The sequence below is a fragment of the Neolamprologus brichardi genome, chromosome 9 (assembly GCF_056152115.1).
Source record: "Neolamprologus brichardi isolate AB-2024 chromosome 9, ASM5615211v1, whole genome shotgun sequence".
In the NCBI taxonomy this organism is placed as follows: Eukaryota; Metazoa; Chordata; class Actinopteri; order Cichliformes; family Cichlidae; genus Neolamprologus; species Neolamprologus brichardi.
In genome coordinates, this window is record NC_142112.1 from 38,490,417 (window position 1) to 38,512,970 (window position 22,554).

At 43.1% G+C, this 22,554-nt stretch overlaps 1 protein-coding gene across 2 annotated transcripts; it reads right to left on the reverse strand.

Moving 5' to 3' along the window:
• Positions 1 to 40: 40 nt before the first annotated feature.
• Positions 41 to 22,285, reverse strand: LOC118455712 (uncharacterized). Of its 2 annotated transcripts, XM_087846582.1 has the most exons (8): positions 22,006 to 22,285; positions 19,397 to 19,496; positions 13,840 to 14,506; positions 10,567 to 10,658; positions 9,007 to 9,673; positions 6,995 to 7,086; positions 2,456 to 3,638; positions 41 to 1,841 (listed from the first exon to the last, which is right to left on the reverse strand). In XM_087846582.1, exons 2-7 carry the CDS (start codon positions 19,412 to 19,414, stop codon positions 2,472 to 2,474), a joined length of 2,703 nt encoding a protein of 900 aa, XP_087702708.1. In that variant the 5' UTR covers positions 19,415 to 19,496; positions 22,006 to 22,285; the 3' UTR covers positions 41 to 1,841; positions 2,456 to 2,471. The 2 variants fall into 2 exon arrangements, with proteins under 2 accessions (XP_087702708.1, XP_087702709.1); XM_087846583.1 differs by lacking the exons at positions 10,567 to 10,658; positions 13,840 to 14,506.
• Positions 22,286 to 22,554: the final 269 nt, after the last annotated feature.

Here is a 22,554-nt window from a genome sequence, read left to right on the forward strand (position 1 = left end):
AAATGGGAAGCAGATTTATCGATCAGCTTAGACCAAAACCTTTCAATGGATCAGAAATCCTAGTTTGCAATTAATACAAAATATTACATAGAGTGCACTATACTGGTCATACACCGGACAATTACATCCACGCTCTTTGGTTCTGTCCACCAGTTCAGAAGTTTTGGCGTGAGATATGTGAAGACTTATCAAAGTGTCTGAAATGTAACATTCCAGCCTCCCCTTTAGTATGCTTGCTGGGCAACTTGGATGAGGTCACTGCAGAAATAAACACAGCCCATGTTGTTTTCACTGCCCTATGCACTGCCAAGAAAATGGTCCTCATTAACTGGAAAAATAAAAATAATCTTAATTCTAACCAATATAAAAACCATCAACCTGACAAATAAAGGCTATCTCTCTCTCTCTAATTATTGTCTATAGCCCACATAATTAAACAATTTAGTTACATAAAACAAGTGAGTTTTGATTGTATGTACTGTACAGCCTGTATAATAGATAAATATGTAGCCCAATAAGTATAAAATCCAGAAAACTACACAACATGGGGTGGTTGCTTTACAAACACAAGTCTAACTTAAGTGTCACTGTTTTTTGTTAGAAACCAATCACATTGTTACAGCTTAAATTACACAAAATGTCAGAAATCTGCACTGTCATGAACAAAAATTTAAACCTAATTTTTCATGATTTCTTGGATTAACCCACTGAGGTCTGAAATACAACTGACCATTTTTGACTCCTTTTAAGTTTACATTTGTATTTCACCCTCAAAATTTCATTTTATTTTTTCCCCTTGCCTTGTTTGGTATCATTCTTTTCAGCTCAACTGAATTTAGTTGTTTATTTTTCACTGACATACTGCATTAGTATTACTGATCTGAAATCACACAAAGAACTTAAAATCCTAGTAGTATTTTTTACTGTAAAAAAACAAAACAGACATGTTGAGTAAATTTTTATAACTTGAAATGCAAATATAAATTGTACATTTATGTACATATACAACTATTTATCTAAAAATGCAGCCAATACACCTGCCGTTTTTTTTTCATTTTCTACAAGCATTTAAAAATATTACTAAAACTAAAATGAGAGAACAATCAGGTGTTGCAATAAGATGCCCCACAAATGATGTGTGCCAGTAAAAAAAAAAATTTGTCCACCAAAAGACAGAACAGCACAGGGATAAACCTGCAGGCCTGACAACAGGAGGGGTATCACTCTGCTGGTTTTCTACTTAGTGACAGTGTTTACACTGCAATGTGCCTTTGTGACATTCATTAGTGCCCTCACTGACACACAAAACAAGACGACTACACAACAGACTAACTACACAGGACAACACAACACACTAAGTAAACACTCCACACTAAACGTCACAAATCTCCCACATCTAAAAACTCTCTCACTCGCTCGCTCTGTCTCGCTGCCGTTACCGTCACTCCCCAACATCCAGGATTATTCACTGTCTCTTCAGATCCATTGTGATCCAGTGATTTCAGTTCTGCATGATCACGCTGATGTTTGCACAGAGCAGATAATGAAGTGAATGTTTTTGCATATAGTAACAGTAAAACTATTTACAGCGTGGGATCCTTTGTGTTTGGAGTATGAACTGAGATTCTTGAAGCTGCTTTTTAACATCACTGTGACAGAATTCATGTCTTTTTAATTCACTTGATGTGGGGAAGCTTCTCCCACATTCTTTGCAGTAGTTCATTTTGTCACCAGTCTGTCTACGTTGATGTTGTTTTACACTCCGTTGCTGACTGAAACTCTTTCCCACCACCACAGTGACGACAGGGTTGAGAACTGGATCCATCTGTGTCGCTCTGCTTCTAAACAAAGACACAAAGACAGTGAAGGTCAGGCAATTCCTTCAACATTTTTATCCTGAATGTTACCTGAAATAAAGAGCATCTCTGCCAATGTCCACATTTTACTGTTTACACTATAAAACTCAGCTTACTGGGCGAAAATGACTCTTCATTTGTAGGTAATCTACTTATTGGGAAGATTGGTGGTTAAACCCCTGGATGCTCTACTCTGCATGGCACAAGATACTGACCCCAAGCTGCTCTCCGATGCATCCATTGGATTGTGAATGTCAGATAGATAGGAAGGGGAGAAGCTTTTAAAACTTTACTTTTTCCAACAAGTTTCAGGAGATTTGTATCACATTTGACTCAATATTCTGTCCATAAAGTTTTCATGTCTAATTTAGCTTTGAAATTAACCCTCTCAGGCTCAAATTAAACTTTTTGTTGCTAATGCACAACCAAGTCCTGCAGTGGTACTTCTGAGTAAAAAAAAACTCATAAAATATGTATGTGGGGTAATCAGGTTGTTAGTTTTTAACTGTTGCAAATCAGCAACGCCTGCCTTGAGAGGGTTAAACTTCATTTACATAATACTCCAAAATAGCGGCAACAGTACAAATATAAATACATACCTCGCAGTAACTGCACTTATAGTCTCTTTCTGGTGTGGATCTGACGGTGAACTCTCAAGGAGCGTGGCTCTTTAAAAGTCTTTTCACACAGGTTGCATTTATAAGGTCTCTCCTCAGTGTGGGTACGTTTGTGGCGTTGCAAGTGTGGATATGTTGTAAACAGTTTGCCACACAGATCACAGGAGTAAACATTATGTCTGGTGTGAATCCGTACGTGAATATTGCGGTAACCTAGCGTCCTGAAAGTTTTTCCACAAATGTCACAGCTGTACGCCTTAATTCCAGAGTGGGTAACTAGATGATGTCGTAAGATGCTACTGAAAGCAAAGGCTTTACCACACTGATCACAGCTGTACGCCTTGATTCCAGAGTGGGTAACTTGATGATGTCTTAAGGTGCTACTGCAACTGAAAGCCTTACCACACAACTTACAGCTGTATGGTTTAACTCCACTGTGGATGACTTGGTGTCTTTTTAAGTTTCCAGCCTGGGAAAAAGACTTTCCACACAACTCACACATGTACGATTTAACTCCACTGTGGATGAGTTGGTGTTTTTTCAAGTTTCCAGGATCATTAAAAGACTTTCCACACAAGTCGCAGCTGTATGCTTTAAATCCAGAGTGAGTAACTTGATGACGTTGTAAGTGGCTACTGCAAACAAAAGTTTTTCGACACTGATCACAGCTGTATGCCTTGATTCCAGAGTGGGTAAATTGATGACGTCGTAAGTTACCACTGCAAGTAAAAGTTTTTCCACACTGATCACAGTTGTACGCCTTAATTCCAGAGTGGATGAGTTGATGACGCTGTAAGTTACCACTGCAAGTAAAAGCTTTACCACACAACTCACAGCTGTACGCTTTCTCTTCACTGTGGATGAGTTTGTGTGTTTTTAACCTTCCAGGATGGGTATAAGACTTTCCACACAACTCACAGCTGTACGCTTTAACTCCACTGTGGATGACTTGGTGTGATATTAGGTGTCCTTTCTGGGTAAAACCTTTTCCACACAAGTCACATCTGTATGGTTTATCTCCACTGTGGACGAGTTGGTGTGCTTTAAAGTTTCCAAGATGGGTAAAATTCTTCCCACACTCATCACAGCTGTATTTTTTCTCTCCCTTTATTCTGTGAGGTTTGTCGGCCTCCTGAGAGCGCTGACTTCTCGCTCCGTGTTGGTCCTGCAGTGACAGAGATACAAACAGAGGCAGTGAGTGAAATGCAGTCGTGGACTAAACTGAAACTGCCTCCATTAGTGGGATCCAAGAGGTCAACAAACACATTGTAGGTGGATGACTTGATGTGTTTTTAAGCTTGTCCACTCTGGACAGAATCAACTTTTTGGAGACATTGTAGGTGTGTTGCACCCCAGTCTAGGGGTACAGGACCATAACATAAGGGTAAGAAAGGAAGTGACCCCACCCGGGTCCCCCAAACCATACCCAGAAGCCAATCTTTGAAGTGAACGGTGGTTTATTTGTGTCTACACTATCTATTTACAAGTGAACAAATTTACACACTATATACAAAAACTCAGTTAATCTCAGGAGCCACACACGGGTAACACAAGGTTTGGAAGCCAGGGTCAGGTCTGCTGCTGTCAGGCGCTGCCGCCGACAACTGCTGGTGAGGCATCTTTTAAAAACAGCCACATGATCAGGGGACCAATCAGCCACCGCCAGCTCTCCAATCAGGAAGGACCTGTAGATTCTTAAAGACATAGAACACCACAAAATATACAGCTGGCCAGGGCCGTAACACTGCCCTTCCCAAGACCAAACATCTCCCCTACAGATGTTTGGCACTTAGGAGTGGAGAAAACCACTCGACAGTACATCTGCTTTCACATTCTTGGTTCCTTTTTTATGATGGATCTCCAAATTAAAATCCTTTACTGAGAGTTACCATCTCATGAGCCTCTAGTTGGAACTTTGTATTCTAGTCAAAAACACAAAGGCTTGTGATCGGTGTAGACAACAACAGGCGATGAACTGCAACCTATATATGTTGTAGCGCCAAAATGAACCAAAATGTGGTAGTGCAAGCAACAGGGAAAGAGAATCTTTATCTATGGTACTGTAATTTTGCTGGTGAATGTTGAACTTCCTTTAAAAGTAACCGATTGGATGATCAACACCCTGCTCATCCTTCTGCAACAGCACCTCACCTGCACAGCTGGCGCTGGCATCCACCTCTAGTTTGAAAGGACGCATAAAAATCAAGAACACGGCAAATCTCACATCTAGTGCAAGGCACAGGGAAATGTAGGACAGCTTGAATTTTGGCCAGGAGGGGGCGCACCTGACCCTGACCCACCTGCTTCACTAGATAAGCCACAGTGGCTTATCTAGTGAAGGTGTTGGAATGTGGCAGGGGCATTTCGAATGGCAATAATAATAATAAAAATAAATAATAATAATAACAATAATAATAACTAATAACTTAGTTGGTTTTACACTGATCTCCACGCAACATTGCAGAGGCATGTCAACCAGGACAGCCCTACAACGTCCAGAGCCTTCAGGAACTCGGGGCGGACCTAATCAACACCAGGGGCTCTGCCACCAAGGAGTTGTTTAACTGCCTCAGTGACCTCGCCCCCGGAAATTGGCGGGTCATTCCCCTCATCCCCAGACTCTGCTTCCTCCTCGGAAGACGCGTCAGTGGGATTGAGGAGGTCCTCGAAGTATTCCTTCCACCGCCTGACAATTCTCTCAGTCAACGTCAGCAGCACTCCGCCAGCACTATACACAGTGCAGGAAGAGCACCGCTTTCCCCTCCTGAGACGCCTGGGGCAGTACCCGTGGACTGGCAGACCAGGGTGGTGGTCCCCATCTTTAAGAAGGGGTGTGTTCCAACTACAGGGGGATCACACTCCTCAGCCTCCCTGGGAAAGTCTATGCCAGGGTGCTGGAAAGGAGAGTTTGTCCGCTAGTCGAACCTCGGATACAGGAGAAACAATGCGGTTTTCGTCCTGGTCATGGAACACTGGACCAGCTCTTTATCCTCTCGAGGATACTTGAGGGTGCATGGGAGTTTGCCCAACCAGTCTACATGTGTTTTGTGGACTTGGAGAAGGCATTCGACCGTGTCCCTCGGGGTGTCCTGTGGGAGGTGTTGCGGGAGTATGGGGTGTCTGGCCCATTGCTACGGGCCATTCGATCCCTATACAACCGTTGCAAGAGCTTGGTTCGCATTGCCGGCAATAAGTCGGACTCGTTCCCGGTGGGTGATGGGCTCCGCCAGGGCTGCCCTTTGTCACCGGTTCTGTTCATAATTTTTATGGACAGGATTTCTAGGCGCAGCCAAGTGGCGGAGGGCTTTCACTTTGGTGGCCTCAGAATCTCATCTCTGATTTTTGCGGATGATGTGGTTCTGTTGGCTTCATCGGGTGAGGGCCTCCAGCTCGCACTGGAGCGGTTCGCAGCCGAGTGTGAAGCAGCGGGAATGAGGATCAGCACCTCCAAATCTGAGGCCATGGTTCTCAGCCGGAAAAGGGTGGAGTGCCCACTCCGGGTCGGGGTTGAGTTCCTGCCCCAAGTGGAGGAGTTCAAGTATCTCGGGGTCTTGTTCGCGAGTGATGGGAGAAGGGAGCCGGAGATCGACAGACGGATTGGGGCTGCAGCTGCAGTAATGCGGACGCTGCACCGGTCCGTCGTGGTGAAGAGGGAGCTGAGTGTAAAAGCGAAGCTCTCAATTTACCGGTCGATCTACGTCCCTACCCTCACCTATGGCCACGAGCTGTGGGTAGTGACCGAAAGGACGAGATCGCGGATACAAGCGGCAGAAATGAGCTTCCTCCGAAGAGTGGCTGGCCTCTCCCTTAGAGATAGGGTGAGAAGTTCGGCCATCCGAGAGGGGCTCAGAGTAGAGCCGCTGCTGCTCCACATCGAAAGGAGCCAGCTGAGGTGGTTCGGGCATCTGACAAGGATGCCCCCTGGGCGCCTCCTGGGTGAGGTGTTCCAGGCATGTCCCACCGGGAGGAGGCCCCGGGGAAGACCCAGGACACGCTGGAGAGATTATATCTCTCGGCTGGCCTGGGACCGCCTTGGTGTTCCCCCGGATAAGGTGGAGGAGGTGGCCAGGGAGAGGGAGGTCTGGGCCTCTTTGCTTAGGCTGCTGTCCCCGCGACCCGGCCTCGGATAAAGCGGATGAAGATGGATGGATGGATGGATGGATGGATGGTTTTACACTGACCTGATAAAGGTGACAGGAGCGGCAGTACCTAGTTACATCTGTTTTTAACCCTGGCCACAAAAAGTGATGCAGAATACGATGGTTTTTCTAATTCCTAAATGTCCAGAGAAACTGTCATGTGCAAGACTGATTACTTGGGGTCGGAACCTTTGTGATACAACTACATGTTGAAATACATTCCACCCAAGATCACTTGATGAGGGAGGGTGCCATTTACGCATTAACACATTGTTGTCAATGCTGTAAACATGGGGGTTTGCTTGTTGGAATTTACAGCAAGTAAACATTTGGCCAGAGTTGGATCATTTTGTTGCACATGGACAAAATCTGCTTTGCTTACCTCAATAGACAGGTCAGGTGTAGCAGGTAGCAGGCTATCAGACACACATTTTTCTTCTTTTTCCACAGGTGGCTCAGCTTTCTCAGGATCATCTTCAGAACACAAGAAAGAATCAGACAAATCAACATCACTGTATCGGTGCTTATACACACATGTGACGACACAGGCAGGGAAAACAGAAGGCAGACTGTCAGCAGCAGATTCAGAAACAAAAACCAAATCATCGATGGGGTTTTCAATTACCTCGGAGATTGGGAAAATCTTTCCATTTGCTAGATCATTCCCCAGAATAATAGTAACCGCCTGTACGTGCAAGCGAGGGCGCACCCCAATTGCTACCGGGCCCGAAACGAGAGGTGACTGTAGGAAAACTGTGTAGCGGAGCCCGTGACACACACATACATCTCCACTCCCCACACGAGAGCATCAGCACCACAAAACAAGTTACTAGAAAAAGGCAACGCGCTATCCAAAATGAGAGACTTGGTAGCCCCAGTGTCACGCAAAATCACAATCAGCACACGATCCTCCTCTTTTCCAGTAGGTGAGGCGAACGCTTTTGAAAACAAAGGTCAGGAGGATCTGACGGGATTAGGCATAGAGACCAACCGACTCAAACCTGGAGAAAACCAACACTCTCCAGGTTTGAGTTTGCTCTTAGGGACGAAGTGATGGACAATTAGCAAAGACATGGCTGGTGTCATGGCAATAGAAGCATTCATGAACGTTCATGGGAACTGGATCAGGGTGCGTTTGATGCGCAGGAGAAACCCTTAAGCTCCTCGCAGGCGCAGACAACGGAGTATATTCACACAGCTGAAAATGTAGCGCAATGGGTCAACAGAAACTCATCTGCAAGAACAGCAACTTTACAAAATGAATCCACCTTTTGCTCATTGAGGTACATAACAACATTTTCTGGAAGACACGTTTTGAATTCTTCCAACAGAACCAACTGTCTTAGCTAAGTAAAATCCTTCACTTGCACCTAACTACTTATCAAACAGGAGAGCCTTCTCCCTGGCAAACTCTACATGTGTTTGATTGGCAGATTTTTCGCAGGACCGAAACATTTGGCAACATGCCTCAGGAACTAACTCATAAAACATTAAAATAGCGGATTTCACAATTTCATAATCCCGACTGTGATCAATGGATAAGCTCGTGCACACTTCTTGTGCTTTCCCCACCAATTTGCACTGCAACAACAAACTCCACACGTCCTTGGGCCATTTTAAAGTGGTTGCGATGCGTTCAAAGGCATTAAAGTAAGAGTCAACCTTACTTTCTCTGAAAGGTGGCACTAAGGCAATTTGCTTTCTTGCATCAAACTGGTCAGAGGAGAATCAGTCAGAAGTTTTACTCACAATTTTACTCAATGGGGTAGAGGTAACAGTGCTCCATAGGCCTTATTCGGAGAAGCATTAGCTCAGCTTCTTTGGCTTTAGCCTAAAGCTCCACCTCTTTCAGGCAAAGGGCAAGCTTAAGATCATCTGTAATCAATTCTGGTAATTGTCTGGCCAGGATAATGTTTGGGACTTGAAAGGCAGCAGGAGCCTCCATCCACCACCAAACCTCCAGACGCATCAACCGGTCGAAGTTTCACCTTCGCAATTACCCCTATTTCCACCATCTGCTCTGCCAGACACTGCTTAATTTCTGCTTTTTTTGGATTCAAGAGGACACTAACATTAAACAAATTTGCCACCAACAACAAAACTGCCTTGGTGCATTGATCCAACTTATCCATGGTGGGTTGTTGTGCAAAATAATCCACATCAAAGTAATTACGGCTAGTTTACCCATTACACCGCAAGAAAGCTGCCAACCAAAAGCTGAAGGAAACCTACAAAACACAATGAGCAAAAAAAAAAAAAAGGCAAACAAAAAGAGCGTAGAAGCTCCCACTTTATTTTCCGCCCCAGTCTAAGGATACGCTTGAAGTCCACTGTGGATGAACTGGTGTCTTTTTAAGCCTCCAGCCTGGGTAAAAGACTTTACAAACAACTCACCTATGTACACTTTAACTCCACTGTGGATTAGTTGGTGTTTTTTCAAGTCTGCAGGATCGTTAAAAGACTTTCCACACAAGTCGCAGCTGTATGGTTTAAATCCAGAGTGAGTAACTTGGTGACGTCGTAAGGTGCTACTCCGAGCAAAAGCTTTACCACATTGACCACAGCTGTACGCCTTGATTCCAGAGTGGATGAGTTGATGACGCTGTAAGTTACCTCTGTAAGTAAAAGCTTTACCACACAACTCACAACTGTATGGTTCAACTCCACTGTGGATGACTTGGTGTGTTTTTAAGCTTGCAGGGTGGGTAAAAGACTTTCCACATAACTCACAGCTGTATGGTTTAACTCCACCGTGGATGACTTGGTGTGTTTTTAAGCTTGCAGGGTGGGTAAAAGACTTTCCACACAACTCACAGCTGTATGGTTTAATTCCGCTGTGGATGAGCTGGTGTGATTTTAGGTGTCCTTTCTGGGTAAAACGTTTTCCACACAAGTCACATCTGTACGGTTTATCTCCACTGTGGACGAGTTGGTGTGCTTTAAAGTTTCCAAGATGGGTAAAATTCTTCCCACACTCATCACAGCTGTATTTTTTCCCTCCCTTTCTTCTGTGTGGTTTGTCGGCCTCCTGAGAGCGCTGACTTCTCGCTCCGTGTTGGTCCTGCAGTGACAGATACAAAGAGAGGCAGTGAGTGAAATGCAGTTGTGGACTAAACTGAAACTGCCTCCATTAGTGGAATCTAAGAGGTCAACAAACACATTGTAGGTGGATGACTTGGTGTGCTTTTAAGCTTGTCCACTCTGGACAGAATCAACTTTTTGGAGACGTTGTAGGTGTGTTGCACCCCAGTCTAGGTGTACAGGACCATAACATAAGGGTAAGAAAGGAAGTGACCCCAACCGGGTCCCCCAAACCATACCCAGAAGCCAATCTTTGAAGTGAACGGTGGTTTATTTGTGTCTACACTATCTATTTACAAGTGAACTAATTTACACAATATATACAAAAACTCAGTAAATCTCAGGAGCCACACACGGGTAACACAAGGTTTGGAAGCCAGGGTCAGGTCTGCTGTTGTCAGGCGCTGCCGCTGACAACTGCTGGTGAGGCATCTTTTAAAAACAGCCACATGATCAGGGGACCAATCAGCCGCCGCCAGCTCTCCAATCAGGAAGGACCTGTAGATTCTTAAAGACATAGAACACCACAAAATATACAGCTGGCCAGGGCCGTAACACCGCCCTTCCCAACACCAAACATCTCCTGGCCACAAAATGTGATGCAGAATACGATGGTTTTTCTAATTCCTAAATGTCCAGAGAAACTGTCATGTGCAAGACTGATTACTTGGGGTCGGAACCTTTGTGATACAACTACCTGTTGAAATACATTCCACACAAGATCACTTGATGAGGGAGGGTGCCATTTATGCATTAACACGTTGTTGTCAATGCTGTAAACATGGGGGTTTGCTCATTGGAATTTACAGCAAGTAAACATTTGGCCAGAGTTGGATCATTCTGTTGCACATGGACAAAATCTGCTTTGCTTACCTCAATCGACAGGTCAGGTGTAGCAGGTAGCAGGCTATCAGACACACATTTTTCTTCTTTTTCCACAGGTGGCTCAGTTTTCTCAGGATCATCTTCAGAACACAAGAAAGAGTCAGACAAATCAACATCACTGTATCGGCGCTTATACACACATGTGACGACACAGGCAGGGAAAACAGAAGGCAGACTGTCAGCAGCAGATTCAGAAACAAAAACCAAATCATCGATGGGGTTTTCAATTACCTCGGAGATTGGGAAAACCTTTCCATTTGCTAGATCATTCCCCAGAATAATAGTAACTGCCTGTACGTGCAAGTGAGGGCGCACCCCAATTGCTACAGGGCCCGAAACGAGAGGTGACTGTAGGAAAACTGTGTAGCGGAGCCCGTGACACACACATACATCTCCACTCCCCACACGAGAGCATCAGCACCACAAAACGAGTTACTAGAAAAAGGCAACGCGCTATCCAAAATGAGAGACTTGGTAGCCCCAGTGTCACGCAAAATCACAATCAGCACACGATCCTCCTCTTTTCCAGTAGGTGAGGCGAACGCTTTTGAAAACAAAGGTCAGGAGGATCTGACGGGATTAGGCATAGAGACCAACCGACTCAAACCTGGAGAAAACCAACACTCTCCAGGTTTGAGTTTGCTCTTAGGGACGAAGTGATGGACAATTAGCAATGACATGGCTGGTGTCATGGCAATAAAAGCATTCACGAACGTTCATGGGAACTGGATCAGGGTGCGTTTGATGCGCAGGAGAAACCCTTAAGCTCCTCGCAGGCGCAGACAACGGAGTATATTCACACAGCTGAAAATGTAGCGCAATGGGTCAACAGAAACTCATCTGCAAGAACAGCAACTTTACAAAATGAATCCACCTTTTGCTCATTGAGGTACATAACAACATTTTCTGGAAGACACGTTTTGAATTCTTCCAACAGAACCAACTGTCTTAGCTAAGTAAAATCCTTCACTTTACTTGCACCTAACTACTTATCAAACAGGAGAGCCTTCTCCCTGGCAAACTCTACATGTGTTTGGTTAGCAGATTTTTCGCAGGACCGAAACATTTGGCAACATGCCTCAGGAACTAACTCATAAAACATTAAAATAGTGGATTTCACAATTTCATAATCCCGACTGTGATCAATGGATAAGCTCGTGCACACTTCTTGTGCTTTCCCCACCAATTTGCACTGCAACAACAAACTCCACACGTCCTTGGGCCATTTTAAAGTGGTTGCGATGCGTTCAAAGGCATTAAAGTAAGAGTCAACCTTACTTTCTCTGAAAGGTGGCACTAAGGCAATTTGCTTTCTTGCATCAAACTGGTCAGAGAAGAATCAGTCAGAAGTTTTACTCACAATTTTACTCAATGGGGTAGAGGTAACATTGCTCCATAGGTAGGGATGGGTACCGGGATCCGGTGCCATGATGGCACTGGTTCTGACATAAACAGTAGTAACCAGACCGAAAAGCAGCGCATATTTCGGTGCTTTATTTCCTGAGCTGTGATACACTTTAGATTCTAGCCAATCATTTTACGTTTCCGAGGATAGTAGGCGGGTCCAGGTACGTATGTTCTTTTAGAGCAGAACTACAGACTAAAAATGCCCAAGGCGAAGCGGTCAAAAGTCTGGCTGTACTTCACAGCAAAAGATGCAAACTCAGCAGCCTGCAACAAGTGCTTTAAGCTGATACTGTGATACTGTCAAAGGAGGTAACACCTCAAATCTGATGAAACACCTGGCGACGCATAGCGTTTTTTTTAAAGCCGAGAAATGCGCCGTATTTGATAGCTTGCTGCGAGACCTCACACCATGCACATCCACTGCGGGTGTGGTGCCTGTTATCGACCCGGAGTTAGCAACATCCCCCAAGAACCCGAAGAGGAGAGTCCTGGCCCCTAGCCCTGCCAGTGTAGCAGAAATGATGACGGATGATGATGGCAGCAGCAGCCGTTCTTCTCTGCGTGAGTAGCTTAATGCTGTTCGTGTGTAATTTACGTTGCGTAGGCTAACCACGTTATTACATTAATGCATGTAAGGCGAACTAGCAAACATCATCATAGCTACATGCGGCTGTCTTCTTGTTTGATGGCAGATACTCCCTTCACCCTGGCCAAAAAGGCTAAAATGACCAAAGAAAAAGTGGAAAACAGTTAAACATGAGAGGTTTTTGGACAAAGTTGGTGTTTTTTTCCATTGTTTAAGCACTGCTTCCAGCCAAGAATGATACCATATATGCCCTATAGCTGGAGAAAAGGCTAACATTGTTATCTTTTTACAAAAAACAGCTGAACATGAGAGGTTTTTGGACCAATTTAGTGTTCTCCATTCTTTAAGCACCGGTTTGAGCACCGTTTAAGCACCGGCACCATTTCAAAAGTACCGGTTTGGCACCGGTATCGGATAAAACCTAAACGATACCCATCCCTATCCATAGGCCTTATTCGGAGATGCAGTAGCTCAACTTCTTTGGCTTTAGCCTAAAGCATTAAAGTAAGAGTCAACCTTACTTTCTCTGAAAGGTGGCACTAAGGCAATTTGCTTTCTTGCATCAAACTGGTCAGAGGAGAATCAGTCAGAAGTTTTACTCACAATTTTACTCAATGGGGTAGAGGTAACAGTGCTCCATCCCTATCCCCATCCCTATCCATAGGCCTTATTTGGAGATGCAGTAGCTCAACTTCTTTGGCTTTAGCCTAAAGCTCCACCTCTTTCAGGCAAAGGGCAAGCTTAAGATCATCCGTAATCAATTCTGGTAATTGTCTGGCCAGGATAATGTTTGGGACTTGAACGGCAGCAGGAGCCTCCATCCACCACCAAACCTCCAGACACATCAACCGGTCAAAGTTTCACCTTTGCAATTACCCCTATTTCCACCATCTGCTCTGCCAGACACTGCTTAATTTCTGCCTTTTTTGGATTCAAGAGGACACTAACATTAAACAAATTTGCCACCAACAACAAATCTGTCTTGGTGCTTCAATCCAACTTATCCATGGTGGGTTGTTGTACAAAATAATCCACGTCAAAGTAATTACGGCTAGTTTACTCATTACACCACAAGAAAGCTGCCAACCAAAAGCTGAAGGAAACCCACAAAACACAATGAGCAAAAAAAAAAAAGGCGAACGAAAAGAGCGTACAAGTCCCCACTTTATTTTCCGCCCCAGTCTAAGGATACGCCTGAAGTCCACTGTGGATGAACTGGTGTCTTTTTAAGCCTCCAGCCTGGGTAAAAGACATTACAAACAACTCACCTATGTACACTTTAACTCCACTGTGGATGAGTTGGTGTTTTTTCAAGTTTGAAGGATCGTTAAAAGACTTTCCACACAAGTCGCAGCTGTACGGTTTAAATCCAGAGTGGGTAAATTGATGACGTCGTAAGGTGCTACTCTGAGCAAAAGCTTTACCACATTGACCACAACCATACACCTTGATTCCAGAGTGGATGAGTTGATGACGCTGTAAGTTACCTCTGTAAGTAAAAGCTTTACCACACAACTCACAGCTGTATGGTTTAACTCCACTATGGATGACTTGGTGTGTTTTTAACCTTGCAGGGTGGGTAAAAGACTTTCCACACAACTCACAGCAGTATGGTTTAACTCCACCGTGGATGACTTGGTGTGTTTTTAACCTTCCAGGATGGGTAAAAGACTTTCCACACAACTCACAGCTGTATGGTTTAACTCCACTGTGGATGAGCTGGTGTGATTTTAGGTGTCCTTTCTGGGTAAAACGTTTACCACACAAGTCACATCTGTACGGTTTATCTCCACTGTGGACGAGTTGGTGTGCTTTAAAGTTTCCAAGATGGGTAAAATTCTTCCCACACTCATCACAGCTGTATTTTTTCCCTCCCTTTCTTCTGTGAGGTTTGTCGGCCTCCTGAGAGCGCTGACTTCTCGCTCCGTGTTGGTCCTGCAGTGACAGAGATACAAACAGAGGCAGTGAGTTAAATGCAGTCGTGGACTAAACTGAAACTGCCTCCATTAGTGGAATCCAAGAGGTCAACAAACACATTGTAGGTGGATGACTTGGTGTGTTTTTAAGCTTGTCCACTCTGGACAGAATCAACTTTTTGGAGACATTGTAGGTGTGTTGCGCCCCAGTCTAGGGGTACGGGACCATAACATGAGTAAGAAAGGAAGTGACCCCACCCGGGTCCCCCAAACCATACCCAGAAGCCAATCTTTGAAGTGAACGGTTGTTTATTTGTGTCTACAATGAAGAGTTAAGTCCGGTGTGAACAAAGGCCAAAATAACAAACAAAACAAGCTAAGTCAGGAAAGGAGGTGCTACCTAAAACCCTATGTGAAACAAAAAACAAAAGACACACGCTACACCTAACTCCCTAACTGAAATGAACAGGAGAAAACAGCTCAAGAAAATAGTAAGGCAGCTCACTCCTTCTGTTTCAGTGTCTATTTACAAGTGAACTAATTTACACACTATATACAAAAACTCAGTAAATCTCAGGAGTCACACACGGGTAACACAAGGTTTGGAAGCCAGGGTCAGGTCTGCTGCTGTCAGGCGCTGCCGCCGACAACTGCTGATGAGGCATCTTTTAAAAACAGCCACATGATCAGGGGACCAATCAGCCGCTGCCAGTTCTCCAATCAGGAAGGACCTGTAGATTCTTAAAAACTTAAGCTGTCACCTGGAGAGAATGGACAGACTGTTCTCTATTTGTGAAGGACTGCTAGAAAAGTTTAACATAACTAATTGTCTGTCCTGAATCAGTCTCATTAGGTAATGTTCAAATAATTGTATCATTCCAGTGTTTTCAGTGTGGGAGAAAGTACTCAGGGCCTTCAAGTTACACACTATGAAAGGCAGCAACAAGTTTAATATTCAGAAACCTAAAGTATGTATCAGCAGCAGAATGGAGCTAAAAATAAATGTTTGTTTCAGTTCTATGAAGCTTTGAGTATTTTGGATTAGTAGCACTGCTGTGTTTGTTGCATCATATTGCAGTAATTGTTTATATGCTTTATATATTCTGAGCTAAGTTGATCTATAATGTTACATCCAGGGCTCGCAAAATCGCTAGCCTGACGTCCCGGGGCTAGCGATTTTTCCAGTTGGGCTGCCCTGCCCTGCCTGTCGGGCTATCGTAGGAAGGAAAAATATATGTCAATGCTTTTGCATTCTTTCGGAAATGTAGCTGGGTAATTATGTCATTGGCATCGGTGAGCCACTGTCAATATGTGACATATTGAAATCGCGTTTGAATTTGCGCTTGTTTTTTGCTTTCACTTTGCAATCGCGCGAACTGTGTATAGAGAGCGACAGCACTGATTGGTGAGTGATGATAATTTGCGCACCAATTCCTCTGACATCGTCTTATCAATCGTTAGCTTACTATGCAAACATGACAAGTGAAATCTCCCGCAGCTTAAACATGTGAGAGGTTGATCGCGCAGAGAATCGCTGAGCGTTATGTGAGTGTGTGTGTAAAAGCAGCAGGATATATATTTTAGTTCTGCTGAGCCGAATAAGACAGGTCAGGGTGAAGAAGTGACAGCCAAAGAAAAGCTTACCACGAAACGGAAAAGTTATGACAAATCAGACTATAAGGCAAAAAGAAAGTGCAGCTTTATGGTTTCATGGACAAAATAGTTTCTGTGGCTGCTATATGACGAGCTAAATAACCAGAGCTGCACATAAGTGGTCCGCAGGTGCACATTCGCTGTCAAAATAAAAAACGCGCACAAGATAAGAAGTTGCAACGCGTGTTTGCGTTCATAAGATTTTCTGGAGGAGGACAGACATTTGTTTAGAACTCTTAAAGATGTCGAAGAAGCTCCTTTAAGCAATTACTTTGGTGTTCCTCCACCTCCAAAGAAATGTCAGAAGGAGTCCGAACCACAAAAGAAGTGCGTATTCTCGGAAAAGTGGTTGCAGGAGGTGAGCTGGCTTCAAACAAATGATGAACGCACAGAGATGTGGTGCAGAATGTGGCGTGAAAATCCCACTCTAGCGGACAAAAACAGCCTTTTATATGGAAGCAAACGCGTGCTGCAACTTCTTATCTGGTGCACGTCTTTGATTTTGACAGCGAATGCGCACATGCGGACCACTTATGTGCACCCGTGTAAATAACATAATGTTCTGCCGGGTGTGTTGTTGGTTTTCCCTCGAGTCAACAAGCGCCTTTGTTACTGGGACCAGTAATTTTAAGAAAGGCCCCCATTAGAACCCATGAGAAATGCAAGAAATGCATTATTGCTCAGTCTGTAATATCTTTTCCAGAACAAACACCAATTGCAAATAACAAACTAAAAATAAACCTGAAAATCTGTTTAGAACAGCTACTATGTTGCAAAGAGTGAACTACCACTGGCACAATTTAGCAGTCTTTGCAAACTTCAAAAAGCAAATGGCCTCGATCTTGGTTCCACTTACCTCTTACCCGTGACTTCAGTGGAAATTTCAGATTCAGGATCTGACACAGACTGATTCATGTTCACAGTTCTTACAAGTTCATAGAAATTTCTGTTCAATTAGAACCAAGTATTTGAGTTGATGATTGTAATTTTTATACAATGTTGTAATTTGTGTTTCAACAATTTTTTGATTGATGTTTTGTGTCCGTTACAATATTATACTTTAATGTATAATATTGTAACGGACACAAAACAGGAAACAAAACACCAATCAAAAAATTGCTCTTTTTTATTCGGGCTACTTAAACTTATTTTGGGCTACCAAAAACTGAAGAGTCCCTGCCCGAAGGGCTACCAGGGATTTTGAAATTTTGCAAGCCCTGAAGTTACATCAAATTCTATAAGGATGTTATGTGTTTGTATACTTTCTGGCCAGTTTGACCCAATTAGCAGAAGTCAGCCTGTTTAAGGCTCTAATATCTATTCAGTAGGGCTGCACGATTAATCGTTAGAAAATCGCGATCTCAATTCATACTTATGTGCGATCTCATTTCCAAATGACAACGTTTAAAAAAAAAAAAAAGACGACGACGATTGTACCGCATTTTGATCCGGGACGTAATCTGCATGAAAACAAGCGCTCACTCTTCCTGTTCAACAAATGACAAGGGCGGAGCCTTAAACCACGTGATACAGAAGCTGGCTGTTAAAATTGGCAGGGAACAAACAACGGAGAGCACATCAGGGATGACGAGAAAGTGACAGGAGAAAATCCGTCCCGGTCAACCACCCAAACATCGATAACGGGAACCTTATACAGCGCTTCCCTATACCCGTCGAACTCCCGCAGGCACAAAGAAATTACGGAGGCTATTACTTATCACCTGACCAAAGATATGGCTCCATCAACACTCTGCAAAACGAGGGATTTAGGAAAATGATCAACACCCTAGACAAACGCTACACAGTGCCGTCCTGCAACTATTTTTCTATTGTTGCACTACCTGCTCTATACACGCAGTGTCGAGCAACGGTGGAGACGGAATTTCAAGCAGTACAACATTTTGCGGCAACGACAAAATGTGAGACATTTGTTGTTTTATGTTTATTTATTGTTTTTATGTTCAGTCTCAACTGTTACAAAGTTGATGTGCAGTTAATAAGTGCAATAAATATTTATACTGGAAAAGAGAATCGTGAGAGAATCGTGATTCTCATTTTATGCAAAATCGTGCAGCCCTACTATTCAGTATGACTTAAAGCAGTAATGACATGGTCTGATTTTCTCCCCCAATAAAGGAATATTTAATATACAAGTCTACTCTTCATTTTATCAAAAACGTTTATCACAACCTGTAAGAAATTTGTACCCATATTTGTAAGCATTCAGACAGATTTAGTAACGCCAACATATTAAAAAAAAACAATATTTGTCTCTTAGGTATAAAACATCTAACACATTGCTGTGTACATGCTCGAATTTATGTGAAACTATAAAGTGATAGGAAATATAAATAAATGCAACTTAAATCTTTATTGAAGCTCACTATTTGAAACTTAATTCAAGCTCACTGCTTTAACAAAACATAATTAATATAATTAATATAATATTGGCCATATTATGTTTACGTTACCAAAGTCTGGAATGAAAATCACATTATTGAAGAAATCTTGATCACTGCAGAAAAAATGTTTATTGTATGATCAATTCTGAGTTCAGCTGATGATATTGTTGTTTCAGTGTGTGCTGATAAAATATGATCTTTGCTGTTGTTCTTCTGGACCCTCTGTCTCATACTGGGAGTAATGGACAATTCGGTTACCAAAGGCAAGCACAAGAGACTGTTCCAGCTGTTATCTTTTGCGGCCAGGAAGAATATCCTGCTCCTCTGGGGCAGGCCAACAATCCCAACTAAGAAATTCTGGCATAACACTGTTATGGACTGTATTCCCAATGAATATATAACTCGTATGCTCAACTTCACCTTGGACTCTTTCCACAGAACCTGGGACCCATATCTGAAATACGTTGGACCTGTACGGTCATCCTCCTTGTTGCGGGGCTTTCCCAAACTGAATTAATTTGCCTGAATATTGGTCTTATTAGTTTGTTTTGATTCCTTGTGGGGTTGTGGTCTACCTCAACTGCCTTGTATGTGCCTCCGAACTTTGTATTGCTCTGTTTTGTTCTGTTCTGGTTCTTGTGTACTTTTTCTTTTGTCTGCTACTATGGAGAAAATCCCCCAAAAAATATTTTTTAAAAATGATCTTTGTATTTTCTTGTAACTTCTGTGGTTGTTGTTTGTGAACGTAGATTCTATATGTATGGAGGAGCCCAGGATGGAAATGATAAAGCTGCTGATAACAACCAGCTGTGCACACAGTTTCAATAACAGTGTAACTGAGATATTTTTCTCACCTCCTGTGTTGAAGTCATTGTTTCCTCTGTAGTGGCTGAGCTGAGTCCAAAAGGCTGTTCCTCTGCTGCTCCACCAGACTCTTCTCCTCCTGTTACTCAGCTGGGACACAAAAAGTATAGATATGTATTTTATCCCTGACAAGAAGAAGCAGAGCAAATAAACATTACTACACTCCTCAGTGACAACAATACCTATGAAGCTTCAAGGTGAAACCCCAGAAGCAACAACAAAAAGAAAGTCATCATCTGCCTACAAGAACTTGAAAGGGTAAAAGCCACTGAGCTCCCTGCATACCACCACCTTTACCCAGGGGATGCTACACCCTGTTAGGGCTGCCACAAACGATTATTTTGATAGTCGGCTGGTCACAGATTATTTTTGCGATTAGTCGAGTAATCAGATCATCATCCATTGGACGTAAAAACGTACAGATTATTGCACCAGCAGCAGTTTTTAAGTGTTTAAGGTCTGTGCTAACTAAAAATAAAGACAAGATGATAGTTTATTAAATTTAAATGACATTTGCAGATTGTTTCGGTGAAGTTTAATAAACTCCTTGCTATCTAAAATATAACAGGACACCGGAGTAAATTCTCGAGCATCTCACACTTCTGATAATCAGCTGTCTGCTTGATGTTTATTCAGCTGTGTAAAAACTATAACTTTAATCTCAGCCAAACCGATTTACTCAGGAACAAATAAAATACTGAGAAAAGCCAAACAATGACATTTTTAAGTTATCTAAGGGACTTATATATCATGTTTAACCTGAGTAGCGAAAGACGGTGGTGGGTTTGAAAACGGTTTGGCAATTAATTTTACCCGTCAGAGTATTTGTAGCTTATATTCACAAAGGTAGGACGGTTCGCCAAAGAATTTCGTGTTGTGCGCACGCGTAGAAACAACGGGTAGGATGGTTTGTCAGGTAGGATGGATTGCCAGAACACCGGGAGTCCGGTGCCCCCGGCTAGTGGGTAACAGACGTCTCCGAAAACGTCGGAGCGCTTTTGAAAATATGTGGTGTCTTGATAAACTGAGCAGATATTTGAGGTTTACACAGCTACATTCTCGCCTGAAAATATGTTAAACGTTTATTTTGTGACCCAGAAAGAATAATAAGAGTAATATTAAAACTAACTAGCTGCCGCCATTGTTGACAACTGAGCTGGGCTGCGCTATGAATTCTGGGACACAGCTTCTTCTTCTTCGGGGTTTAACTGCAGCTGGCATCCTTGTACATGCAGTGCTGCCATCTTCTGTTTCAGTCCGTTATTACACTCTTAAATCCTACTACTTATTCCTGCGTCTTTTGGGATCTTACAAAGCTTCAAACAACGCGTCGACTATTGAATCAGTCGTCGACGATTTTGATAGTCGACGTAATCGTGACTAGTCGACTAATCGTGGTAGCCCTACACCCTGTATATATGGACTTCCATAGGTCCACAAAGAAGGAGTCCCACTCAGACTCATTGGTAGCAACATAAACTCAGCCACCTACAACATTTCCAAGCACTAGAGCAGGGCAATATGGCCAAAAATATTTATCACGATATAGATTTGAAAATTTGCGATAACGATATAACTGACGATATAATTGATGCGAGACAAAATACAACTCCACAACTTTACTAGCACAACCCCGACCCCCCTACCCCCCATCCATTTATTTTCACTTAAACAAGCAGCTGTTTTTTATGTGCATTAACAGCTATATAAAAATTTAACAGTGCAAATTCCTTGCTGAAAATTTAACCAAAAAACATTTCCAGTAGAAATGGGCTGACATATCCTCAGCATAACCATGTATAATATCCACTGAAGTTAAAAAGAGGTGCTTTGCAACATTAAACTTCAGTGTGGCAAATAAAAAAGTCAAATTTGTATTTTTCGGACCATAAGGTGCACGAGATTATAAGACACATTAAGTGAAACAAAGCAGTCAAATATATCAAACTTTATTCAACTCACTGTTCTTGCTTCCTCCACTTCTGTACCATTGATTCATTAATGCTGTATTCTATCACAGCTGCTCTATTCCCATGTTGTTGCAGTATATTAATGACTAACCTTCTATTGTGGATGGATTATCTCAGTTGTTCTCCTGACCTAAGCTTGGTCTGTTTACAGCATCCTGCCATGCGATTGCATTTGTCTCTAACCATCAGGAACCTTCACGGTAACTTTTATCGAGTGGAAAATAGTTAGGGTTTATCCTCCAGCTTCACTGTTTATGTTATGCTAACATAGCTGCCTTTTTCTGCATGCACCAAACCTCTACAGCAGGACAATAAAGTTATTGTGACCCTGATACTGCAGCAGATCGCTCTGATTTCCTGTTATCACTTCAAAAAGAAATGAGGCTGTAGAGGTTTGGTGCATGCAGAAAAACAGCTGCAGGGACAATGAAAAGACTTTTCTGCTCCAACTTCTCCCAGCATGCTGAGCTAATGATTAGTTGGTGTTTTTCTCCAAACACTCTCTCACTCTTCTCTCAACGTGTTCACAATAAACTGTGAACAGACACCGAGGAGAGCAGCAGAAGACCTCATTCAGGAGCTAAACTCAACATGAACTGAACTCACAGTAAAGTTAGCTCGGTGCTTACCTTTAGATGAGCCCACAAACCGAGAGAAACTCCGTGATGAAGCTGGAACTCTTTCCAAACACAGGAAACAGATCAGGGAGCAGAGACCCACGTGGTTCACGCTGATCTCAGCTACGATCCAGGAGACAAGGGTGGGCAGATCGATGCAGATATCGATAAGGACGTTGGTAGTGGTTTATGATCGATATTTAAGTTTGTTTCTCTCCTCTAACTTCACTGCTTTACTCCCGTTTCATGAAAAAGCAGCTCTCTCTGCTCGACTCCTCTCCTGCACACACACTTTGCTCCGCCCCCTTCTTCCTGCTCTGCTGTGATTCGTTACTTTGCGGTCACGTGGCGCAGCTGTGCTTCGCCAGTAGGTGAGGTACGTCCTATTTCCTTCTATTAATCTTTTTTCCTGGCCTCGACGAAAACTTCATCACTGATAGGAGAATTGCTAAGGACTCAGTAGAAGAGAAGAGCGGTGCTGAGAATTTGAACAGTCTTACTATTGTCTCTCCTAAACAATAGGTGAAACTGCAATGTGCAGAAGATGGACTACAAAATGCG

What these genes read in the sequence shown, in the direction of transcription:
- LOC118455712 (XM_087846582.1), bottom strand. An exon ending in TGGAGTTAAAGTGTACATAG is followed by an intron (nt 7,087 to 9,006) that starts GTGAGTTGTTTG and finishes TGTGTTCTGAAG; the next exon opens with ATGATCCTGAGAAAGCTGAG. An exon ending in CACCTGACCTGTCTATTGAG is followed by an intron (nt 3,639 to 6,994) that starts GTAAGCAAAGCA and finishes CTGTCACTGCAG; the next exon opens with GACCAACACGGAGCGAGAAG.